Source organism: Danio rerio, chromosome 2, assembly GCF_052040795.2.
Source record: "Danio rerio strain M-AB ecotype USA chromosome 2, GRCz13ab, whole genome shotgun sequence".
NCBI classification, from domain to species: domain Eukaryota; kingdom Metazoa; phylum Chordata; class Actinopteri; order Cypriniformes; family Danionidae; genus Danio; species Danio rerio.
In genome coordinates, this window is record NC_141022.1 from 1,892,515 (window position 1) to 1,904,709 (window position 12,195).

At 39.9% G+C, this 12,195-nt stretch overlaps 1 protein-coding gene across 4 annotated transcripts in view; it reads right to left on the minus strand.

The window, feature by feature from the left end:
• Positions 1-4,223, minus strand: part of LOC108180213 (zinc finger protein 521) — a 128,471-nt gene extending 124,248 nt beyond the window's left edge. For 2 of the 4 annotated variants that reach the window (XM_087240222.1, XM_087240221.1), the window contains exon 1: positions 3,979-4,223. Coding sequence is in view for 2 of the 4 variants with exons in the window: in XM_087240220.1 (XP_087096346.1) it covers positions 3,539-3,578 (40 nt within the window). In the remaining 2 variants the exon portion in view is untranslated. Of the gene's footprint in view, positions 1-3,538 lie in introns of all 4 variants that reach the window. The other 2 variants (XM_087240220.1, XM_087240219.1) reach the window with 1 other exon arrangement.
• Positions 4,224-12,195: the final 7,972 nt, after the last annotated feature.

Sequence of the window (12,195 nt, forward strand, 5' to 3'; positions counted from 1 at the left end):
GACGGCCAGTTTAGCTTATTTAATTCCCCTACAGCGCATTTGTTTGGACTGTGGAGGAAACCAGAGGAAACCCACGCCAACACAAGGAGAACATGCAAACTCCACACAGAAACGCCAACTGACCCAGCCAGGACTCAAACCAGCAACCTTCTTGCTGTGAGGCCACTGAGCCACCATTTGATAATTATTTTAATCTAATGAATTTCCTTGTACTGTATCTGGAAGGGCATCCGCTGTGTAAAACATATGCTAAATAATAGTTGTCGGTTCATTCCGCTGTGGCGTTCCCTGATTATTAATGTACTAAGCTAAAGGAAAATGAACGGGTGTCTAACCTGTCACACAATATGTAGTGTTTGGTAGACTCCATTGTGTTTTGTGTAAGGGTACATGTAAATTAAGGGCTAGAAGTGTTTAGCGTAATCATAAAGGTAATTACAGAAATAAATGCCAGCACTTTACTGAATAAAACAGGCAAGTTCAATTATAGCACCAATGTGCATGTGCTTTTAAACATTACTGCGTGTATCAGCCACCTGTTATTCGTTTAGTTGACGTAGCACAAAGAAAATACACTTTGCTTTGGTCAACAATAGTTACTTTTTTTATATATATGAAAAGTTTTGATGATCTAGATTGAATAACCAACGACAGACGACGCAGAATCCAGGTAAAGAAGATGCATCTGAGTTTATTCTGTAACCTATGTTTGCATGTAAATGAATATATAAACATTTAAAAGCCCATACTTATATGCAAGTCGCATCTTGAGTCATGCTGTGAATTAATGGTCTGTTGTTTATTTAATGAGGCTACAACTATTAGATAATAATAGGCTACAACATCATTAGGTAATGGTAATAATAATAATAATAATAATAATAATAATAATAATAATAATAATAATAATAATAATAATAAATAAAAAAATAATCATAGTAATAATAATAATAAATATTCATAGTAATAATAATATTGATAATAATAATAATAATAATAATAATAATAATAAATAATAATAAAAAATAATCATAGTAGTAATAATAACAATAATAATAATAATAATAATAATGTTTTGACAGCATGTTAATATTCAGACAAATTGCATAAATAATAATCAAACCAATTTATTAATTACAAATATTGAGATGAGATTTTGTGCCATCTATGATGGAGATACATGTGATAATGAGAAAAATGCATCATTAAAAAAAAAAAAAAAAAAAATATATATATATATATATATATATATATATATATATATATATATATATATATATATATATATATATATATATATATATATATATATATATATATATATATTCATTTTCTTGTTGGCTTAGTCCCTTTATTAACCTGGGGTCGCCGCAGCGGAATGAACCGCCAACTTATCCAACATGTTTTTATGCAGCAGATGCCCTTCCAGCCGCAACCCACACACTCATACACTACGGACAATTTAGCCTACCCAATTCACCTGTACCATGTCTTTGGACTGTGGGGAAAACCGAAGCAATCGGAGGAAACCCATGCTAACGCAGGGAGAAGATGCAAACTCCACACAGAAACGGCAACTGAGCCGAGGCTCGAACCAGTGACCTTCTTGCTGTGAGGCAACAGTACTACCTACTGCGCCACAGCTTCGCCCATATATATATATATATATATATATATATATATATATATATATATATATATATATATATATATATATATATATATATATATATATATATATATATATATTATTAATAATAATAATAATATTGATAATAATAATAGTTTATTTTCTTTTCGGCTTAGTCACTTTATTAATCTGGGGTCGAATTAACCGCCAACTTATCCACCACATGTTTTACTTTGCGGATGTTCTTACAGCTGCAACCCATCACTGGGAAACATCCATACAAACATACACTATGGACAATCTTTAGTTTATTCAACTCCCCTATAGCGCATGTGTTTGGACTGTGGGGGAAACCGGAGAATCTGGAGGAAACCCACACCAACACGGGGAGAGCATGCAAACTCCACACAGAAACGCCAACTGACCCAGCCGAGGCTCGAACCAGCGACCTTCTTGTTGTGAGGCGAACATGTTACCCACTGTGCCACCATGCAGCCATTATTAATCATAATAATAAATTAAAAGTAATTCAATTTAATAAAATAAAATGTTAAAATCTCAAATCAAATGTGCTGAAGTCATCTTACAATATAAAAAACACAATTAAAAACACAATATTTAATATAATGTGGGTTAGCAGTAGTGTAATTTTGCGCTGATGCTCATGAATGTGCTCATTCAAAATTAATTAGAATTATAATTCATTTACAATATATAGACAAAATCAATGCAGTAAATGAAAAACAATGATAATTGTTATGATAATGATAATACAACAAAAAGATATATACAGTTGAAGACAGAATTATTAGCCCCCCTGAACTAATACACCGCTTGTTTATTTTTCCCCAATTTCTGTTTAACGGAGAGCTGATTTTTTTCAACACATTTCTAATCATAATAGTTTTAATAACTCATCTCTAATCACCGATTTAACCAATCTTTGACATGATTACAGTGAATAATATTTAACTAGATGTTCTTCAAGACACTTCTATAAAGCTTAAAGTGACATTTAAGGTTTAACAGGGTAATTAGGGTAAAGTTAGGGTAACTAGGCAAGTTACTGTATAATAATGGTTTGTTCTGTAGACTATCAAAAAGTATAGCTTGAAGGGGCTAATATTGACCCTAAAATAGTGATTAAAAAATTAAAAACTGCTTTTATTGTAGCCCAAATAAAACAAATAAGACTTTCTCCAGAAGAAAAAATATTTTCAGACATACGGTGAAAATTTCCTCAATCTGTTAAACATCATTTGCAAAATATTGAAAAAAGAAGAAAACAAAAATCGAAGGGGGCTAATAATTCTGACTCCAACTATATATATATATATATATATATATATATATATATATATATATATATATATATATATATATATATATATATATATATCTACGTCCCTACTGTAGCCTAAAGCAGTCTTCCTGCAAATGTAAATTATTAAATCCAATGCGACAGACTGGCACGACTGACTTCCAAAACTATCCACCAAAACCACAATCCGCCTTGAAAGTACTGCAAACACACATCGCATCAGCATGAGGACAGCTGGCTACTAGTCAAAAGTCTTAATGTTTATAATACTCGTCCTAGAGAAGAGCTTGCACGGTCACGTGATCCGTCACTCCAAACTTGCACGCCAATTTAACATCCAGATTGCATACCATCACTATATCGCCATTGAACTGTCCAACGAGACCTTAACACAGTCCGACCTCAGTAAATACTGCCATGCATCATATAAAGCAAACCTTCGGGAAAACGCGCGTCCAAAGCAACCCTAAATTTGCGCACTTTGGTGTTTGGCAAATACGCATGCACACACACAGCATCGGAAAGCTCACAAATGATCAGCTTTGCGTTCTTGAAAGCCTGCTAATCATATATGGAGGATCACTTACCTTTCAGAGCTCTTGGTTTGGCTTGTTTGCGCCGCGACATATCCTACGAAAGAATAACCCGCCGGAGAAGATCATGCAAATATATCTATATGTGATGATATTACGCATTCGAGGAATCAAAGCCTAACGTCAACCTAATGATGATAACAATACAAAAAAAATCATAGCATCCTATTGGTTGTCAGTTCTGAGTTTAAAATGTCTTTAAATGCACATGCATGTTTGATTTAATCAGTCATATAATGGAATTACGCACCGCGCAAAAATGAAAATAACAACAAAAAATCTAAGTAAAATGATGGTTATTTCCGTTTAGATGCACGCGCTGGAGTCTAATTGAGAGTGTCAGATTTTCTCTTTAGATCAGAGATTGAGGATTGAGTCTGTTTTTATAAAGAAGAGTCGGAGAGGAGCATGCGAGCTCCCTCCTCATCACCAACCTGCGAGGTCTCGCTCTGCGCTGTCGCTCCGGTAGTCCACATAATAATGGAAAATGGAAGCGAGGCCCCCAAAGCCATGAGGACGGCTCCAGAGGGGGCCCCATCCCCGCGGGGACGCGCCCTGTGCGTAATCACGGAGGAAATCATTGTCAGCCTGCTGCTCTCAAACACTGACAGAGAGGCATGATTAAAATCCGCGGGGCGTCCGCAAGATCCGGAGCCTGGATCTGGGAGTCGCCGGATCCGGAGCTGCTGCTGCTGCTGCTGGGGTTAATGAAGGAGGACTGCTCCCCCTGCTGGAGGAATTCCTGTGTATCTATATTCACTCACCGGCCACTTTATTAGGTACACCTTATTAGTACTGGGTTGGACCCTCTTTTGTCTTCAGAACCACCCTAATCCTTCGTGGCAGAGATTCAAGAAGGGACTGGAAATCTGCAGCAACTGCGTGATGCTATCATGTCAATATGGAGCAAAATCTCTAGCTTGGTGAATCTACGCCACGAAGGATTAAGGCAGTTCTGAAGGCAAAAGGGGTCCAACATGGTACTAGTAAGGTGTACCTAATAAAGTGGCCGGTGAGTGTATTTCAACCAAATTTTGGGTGAAATATGCACACACAAAAAAACATTAGGTTACATTTTTTTAGTGTATATGACCAAATTTAACAGCTTTTGACACAACAAAGGAAAAAGAATTCAAATTTTAGAAATAAAAAAAATTGGGTTATTGTAACCCAATGTTGGGTCAAAACTTTTAAATTTGGTCCTATAAATTTAATGTTATAAAGTTAAACCAGTGGGCCGGTTTTGTCCATATTGTATTGAAAATTGGGTTAAAATAGCCATTTTTTTGTGTGTGTGTGTGTGTGTGTGTGTGTGTGTGTGTGTGTGTGTGTGTGTGTGTGTGTGTGTGTGTACATATAACTAAAATACTGCATCATTCAGCAACCAAAGTGTTCAAACATTTTGTATTGGACCCATAAGTAATGTATCAGAACCAAACTCGGTGTGTGAATGCACACCCTAGTAGCAAAGAATTCTGGCCCAGATTTGGCATAAAGCTGGCACAGCAGGCATTCATCCGGCACTGGCATACAGCATGTGGGCCAAACATGGCCCGGGTTTGGCAGAGGTGGCACCGTCTTTAAGGCGGCACACAAGATTTGGGCCAGATGAAAAACGTAGTATTTGGCCCAGATTTACAAATTTGATAAGTGGGCCATGTGAGTTTGGCCAGTCTTGACCCACATTTAAAATACACTAAAATCATTTTTGAGTAAAGAAAAAAAATTCTACCAATCAGGTCACTTTGAGAAAAAGCGTGCCCATAGTGTGCCTAAAGCGCATCACTCCATGCGTTTATCAATTTCATTGCAATCGTGACACACCAACCTATCTGGCCCAGTTCAGGCCCAGTTATGAGTTATTAACTTGGCTGAGACTTGGCCCAGATATGGTCTGTGTTTGGCCCTCGTCTGGAAGCCAGATTTGGTCCAGTCATGTACTGTAATTCACTGCGGCATGTGGGCCAAGCAAAACCTGATTGTGTGGGCCAGAGAAATTTTGCTATGTGGGCAGGCACTCTTTCAGGCTTCCCAAAATCAGCACAGGCCTCATTTGCATGTATTCATTAGCACCAGAGCTTCAGTAGCGCTCTGTTATGATCTTCATACCAGCAATACTTGTGCTCACAATGTCTATAAAGCCTCTTTACATGTTGAGAAGTGTCTCTAAATATTGGGACTCACCCCCCCAAGTTAAATTCCCCACTTACAATATGACAAAAAGTGCAAACAAAGTGTGATCAAAAGATGCGTGATTGATATGATTTGCTGTTTTTGTTGCCGTCGCAATCGCAGTGTTTGCAGGATGTAAACATTTTTTTGTGCGCGGTTTCGTTCTGTCAAGAGACCTCCGTTGTCTTTCAATTGAATAGGAGGAGCTGTGTGTGCGCGGTCCCAAAACATGCTGTCAAACCCTCTCCCCAAATCTGAAGCGCTTTTATACCTGCAGCCCCCAGCCATTTCCCACCAACACAAACAAACAGCGCTGCAAACCCGCACAGACTCACTTCCACACTTTCATTAGCAACAACACTCGTATTCCTTCCTAGTTTGGTGTAGTTTGCAGCTTAGAAACTTTTCAGTGTCATGTTTATTATGTGAAATAATAAACTTTTCAATACACATGGATGGGGCAACCATTAATAATAATAATAATAATAATAATATTCTTTACATTTATATAGCGCTTTTCTGGGCACTCAAAGCGCTTTACACAATGGGGGGAAATCTCCTCATCCACCAGCAGTGCGCAGCATCCACCTGGATGACACGATGGCAGCTATTTTGCGCCAGACCGCACACCAGCTGATTGGTGGAGAGGAGACAATTATGATATGGGGAGGGTTAGGAGGCCATGATTGACTGATGATTTGGCCAGGATGCCGGGGTGAAACCCCTACTCTTTTTCAAAGGACAACCTGGGATTTTTAACGACCACAGAGAGTCAGGACCTCGGTTTAACATCTCATCCGAAAGACGGCGCTCACTGAGCAGTATAGAGTCCCCGTCACTATACTGGGGCATTAGGACCCACACAGACTGCAGGTTGGGCGCCCCCTGCTGGCCTCACTAACACCACTTCCGGCAGCAACCTAGCTTTTCCAATGTGGTCTCCCATTTAGGTACTGACCAGGCGCAGCCCTGCTTAGCTTCAGTGGGCGACCATGTGAGAGTTGCAGAGAGCTAGCTGCCGGCAAAATTACTGCATCCAAAATGGTGAAAAGCCTTGGAGTACCGATTGATGACCAACTAAACTTCTCTGACCACATTTCTAGAACTGCTCAATCTTGCAGATTCGTACTCTATAACATCAGAAAGGTCCGACCCTTCCTATCTGAACATGCAGCTCAACTCTTTGTTCAAGCTCTTGTTCTCTCCAGACTGGACTATTGCAACTCTCTACTAGTCGGGCTCTCAGCTAACTCTATCAAACCTCTTCAGCTGCTCCAGAATGCAGCAGCACGAGTGGTCTTTAATGAAGCTAAAAGAGCACATGTCACTCTGCTGCTCATCCGTTTGCACTGGCTGCCAGTTGCTGCTCGCATCAAATTCAAAGCTCTGATGTTTGCTTACAAAGCGACTTCTGGCTTTGCTCCTTCTTATCTGCTCTCACTTCTGCCGATGTATGTGCCCTCCAGAAACTTGCGTTCTGTGAATGAACGTCGCCTCGTGGTTCCATCCCAAAGAGGGAAGAAATCACCGAACTCTCGCGTTCAATCTGCCCAGTTGGTGGAATGAACTCCCTAACTGCATCAGAACGGCAGAGTCAATCGCTGTCTTCAAGAAACGACTACAAACTCAACTATTTAGTCTCCACTTTCCTTACCAATCTGCAATTGCCTCTCTGGCTTCACCGCTAACTGTATTTAAAAAAAAATAAAATAAAAAAATAAAAACTTACATTACTAATGTTTTGCTTCTTACACTTTACACACCTGAATCTCGCCTACAGCACATACTCATTGTTGCTCTTATAGTTGTGTAAATTGCTTCCTTGTCCTCATTTGCAGGTCGCTTTGGATAAATGACTAAATGTAAATGAAATGTGGATCCAAATTAAACACTGAGTGCATTTACATGGACACCAACACTCCGATTGAGAGTCTTGCTCTCAAAACTACATTGAAAATAAGCTTCCAGTTTGGACTGCGGATGATGGAGGCTGGTGGGACGCTGTGCCCTTGGTCTGGGTTTTTTGGCAGAGCATGACAGCAGCTTCTGGCAGCATCTCATTCGGTATCTTGTTTCATGGCAGCACATGCTCATCCATCTACCTCAGCAGTATTCACTTGCGCACATTTCCAGTAAAACCTTGTATAAGCCGCATGAGGAAACACCTCTTGCGTTGTCTTAGAACTCATTATACTCTTTGCATGAAAAAAAAATCATCTCGTTATTAAATAAATTCAATTAATCTTTATTTCTCCAGCGATTTTACAATGTAGATTGTGTCAAAGCAGCCGAACACAGAAGTTCTAGTAAACTGAAGCAGTGTCTGGCCGGTTTTCAGAGTTCAGTTCTGTTCAGTGTGGTTTAATGTTCAGTGCTGAGAGTCCAAACACTGAAGAGCAAATCCATTAATGCGCAGCTCCAAAAGTGGCGAACCAAGCAAGCCAGTGGCGACAGTGGAGGAACAAACCTCACCAATTGACCAAAGTGAAGGAACAAACCTTGAGAGAGACCAGGCTCAGTTGGGCACGACCATTTCTCCTCTAGCCAAACTTCTTGTGCAGAGCTGCAGTCTAGGAGAGCACTGGACGTCCATCGTGGAGAAGCTGCAGGTGTGAGTAGATTACCGTGCAGGCTGGCACTTGAGATCACTGCGGGGAGTCGTCTGTCACTGGGGTCTTACAGGAATCAGTCTCATGCTCTCCACTCCTCCATGACCACCACAGCATCTGCTCAGGATACGGCCTGGTCCAGGATTATGGAGAACTTTTGGAAGCCCTCTATGGTTGTCATCATCTCATCATCTCACTAACACGTTTCAGTTTGAAAACGCATACGTTTTGCTACGGTTACGCCATCCGTCCACACTACACCGGAGTTTTCGAGCGCCGAAAACGGAGCGTTTTGGAAACGCTGGAGAGGCCGTTTTCATTCTGAAACGCTGCTGCTCTGTCTCAGTGTGGATGAGGGAAAACGGAGACATCTGAAAACAGAGGCGGGGCTGCTGAGATTCGCTACCTGATTGGGGCTTTTGTGTCATTGTGTATCCTCCCCTTATTCGTCAAGCCCCTATCACATGACTATAACACATGGCTTTAACGCTACCGGAAGACAGCAGACCAGCCTTCACTGTAAACAACAACACGGACACAGAAATGGGAGCGTTGTTTGCACTATTGTCTGTTTTAGGCGGCATTGTGCAGTTATTCATTTGTTCCGTTTAGTAACTCGACCTCGTCGTCTGTCCACAAAAATACCTCTCTTGCTTTCTTCGCCATCACGTTCATTGTTCAACCGGCGTTTGTTGACTAACAATAACCAAATGCCGAGCGAGACACATGCTTTCTGTTTATACTAGAACGAGCATGCCCAGAGTGTGCGAATGGTCATGTGATATACGTTTTTGGTGGCGTAGTGTGGACGGAGATATGTTCAGAAACGCTAGGTGAAACACTAGTGTGGACGCGGATCGCTTTTGATCTAAAACGTCGCTTTGAAACTAAAGCGCACTAGTGTAAACGGAGCCTAATTAAACTTACAAATGACTGTCTGAACTGCAACTCATCATAGCGCTGCTCTCAAATCCTGACCTTTAGCACTGTTTGACCTTGAGTGTGATGGAGCAGAGCTTTCTGGAACAAACACACCTACAGTCCACTGGGACACACACACACACACAGTAGGACAGCACACGATCAAAAGCCAATAAAAACTCCTCTCACACTCATACACACACACACACACACAGCAGGACAACACACTATCAAACGCCTCTCACAAATACACACACACACAAACAGAGAGAGAGCGACTATAAACACAAACAGTAAGTGACTCTTGGCATGTTAATCAGCCTTTTTTTTTTTGCCTCGGGCTATTTGGAGGATTCACCAACACACCACGCTGAGCATTCAAGGACAAATGCATCTCAAACAGATCTTCATCTCTGCTCTTGGCCAATATCCATACACTTATTACAGCAAACACACACACTGCAGCAATACTCAATAAAATACACACTTAAAGGGGACCTGTTATGAAAAATCACTTTTATACGGGGTTTAAGCACAGTTGTGTGTCAGCAGTGTGTGAACATATCCAGCCTCTAACAGTAAATTAAATTAATTGTATTTGTTTATAATCAGACTTGATGAAAACAGTGCAGAAACACTTTGATTGGCATTCTCCCTTTATATGATGTCATCAGAGGGGGAAAGCCCCGCCCACTAGTGCCCATCTCTCCCTCAATAGCATAAACAGTCATTAGAGTTTTGAATCTGCCACTATGCAGACACACAGGCATTTATAGCTCCGCCTTATTCTGAAAATTGCAAGATCTCATTTGAATTTAAAGCGACAGTCACTAAAACACCATTATTAGTATCAAAGCCTGAAAGGGTCCGTTTCAGAGAGTTAGAGAACATTGTGTGTGTGGTGTTTTGAGCTGAATCACACTCTAGAGACATCACTTATTTTACACCTTGTAAAAACAGGTGTAATAGATCTGTATTAAATCATGAAACTCAAGATCATGTCTGGATTTTACATGTATAAAAATAAATGTACACATATAAGATACACTACCTGACAAAAGTCTTGTCGCCTATCCAAGTTTTAGGAACACTATTAAAAAACTTGTCTTCTAGTTGATGATTTTGTGTCAGAAGTGTCTCTATGAAAGGCGAAAGCCTCTAGATTTTGCTTATTTGAGCTCAATAAAATCTGATCATGTCTTGATTATTAATGATTTGATGAGGACAGTGCGGTCTGACTCTGCTCAGACTAAAGTCTCATCACTGAACAGAAATAATGTCCAGTATAGAATATAAAGTCCTGCTGCAGTGGAGACAGAATGAATATTGTGTCTGACTCCATCATGAGCTTGGAGGACTGCATCCATACATCTCTGACATGACTCACATAACTGATTAATAAAGTCATACAGGACTCCCAGAGTTCATCAAGATCCTTTGTGTTCATCTTTAACGCCTCCTCCTTCATCAGCTCAATAATGTTCATGTCTGGTGACTGGGCTGGCCAATCCTGGAGCACTCTTTGCTTACAGGAGCTTTGATGTCTGCTGGAGAATTGTCCCTCTCCTGTGGTTTGTAATGTAATGGGCAGCACAGATGTCTTGATCCCTCAGGCTGTTGATGTTGATCATCCACTCTGCAGATCTCTCCATACTGAATGAACCCCAAACCATGATGTCTCATTCACCAAACTTGACTGATTTCTGTGAGAATCTTGGTCCATGCTGGTTCCAGTAGGTCTTCTGCAGTATTGGTGATGCAGATCAGCAGATGATCCGGCAGAGAAATCCACCTTCTGACACTTTTCCAAATGATCAACTAGAAGTCGAGTTATTATTGTTGCTCTTACAACTGGGATCCAACACAAGACTTTTGTCAGGTGGTGCGCATTTTCAATTATTACAAAACTGTCCAGCATTTAAAAACACAACTCACAGCTTTGAAATTTGTATTATGTGTAAAATATTTTCCCAAGTGATGATTAATAGAGTTTTTTGAAGCATTTGTATTCATAATAGTGTTAATAACTTATTTCTAATAACTGATTTATTTTATCTTTGCCATGATGACAGTAAATAATATTAGACTGGATATTCTTCAAGACACTAGTATTCAGCTCAAAGTGACATTTACAGGCTTAACTAGGTTAATTACTTCATGTGACGTGGGAAATATTTGGAAAATAACTTTTAATAAGAGCTAATAATCTGCTATTCTCAGTGCTGTGATTAGATTTGTTAAACCCATTCATTCCATTAGCTTGTTTTAAAGCTCTCTCACTCCCCCTACTGGATGCATTAACTCAATTCACTGAAGAGAGAGTCACTGCATCACTACACTCTCAGAAATAAAGGTAGAAACCTGGCATATACCTACGGGGTTCCATTTGTGCCAAAATTTCCATGCCTGCTTTATGCTATATACTTCACATTCATCTTCGTCTACTCTCATTGCCCGCATGTTCAGGAAAATCAGCACTGTTGATGTGCATGTTGTCTGTTGATGTCGTCTTAATCTGTCGTCCTGTCGGTTTTTCCTGTTTTGTACTGTCATAATCGATGGGGTATTCTGTCATCTGATCTGTTGGCCTTATTGTTGTCTATTCATCTTTACTGTCATCCTTAATGTTGTATGCTGTCGTCCTTATGGTCGCCTTTACTGTCGTCTATGCAGTCGTTTATACCAGTGGTTCTCAAAGTAGGGGTCGGGACCCCCCGAGGGGTCATGGGACAATGAAGGGGGGTCGCCTGGTGATTTTCAAAAATCTATTTATTTTTATTAAACCATAAGAATTACCCTATTTTATCCATAACCTACTAAAAAAGAAAAAAATAGTCATTTATAGTTACTATACACTACTGTAAATAGTTACTATAATAGCTTATATTTACTAGTTCTATTGGATTGCGATCGCTGGGGTAATTACATTATATTAAAGACACAGCAATA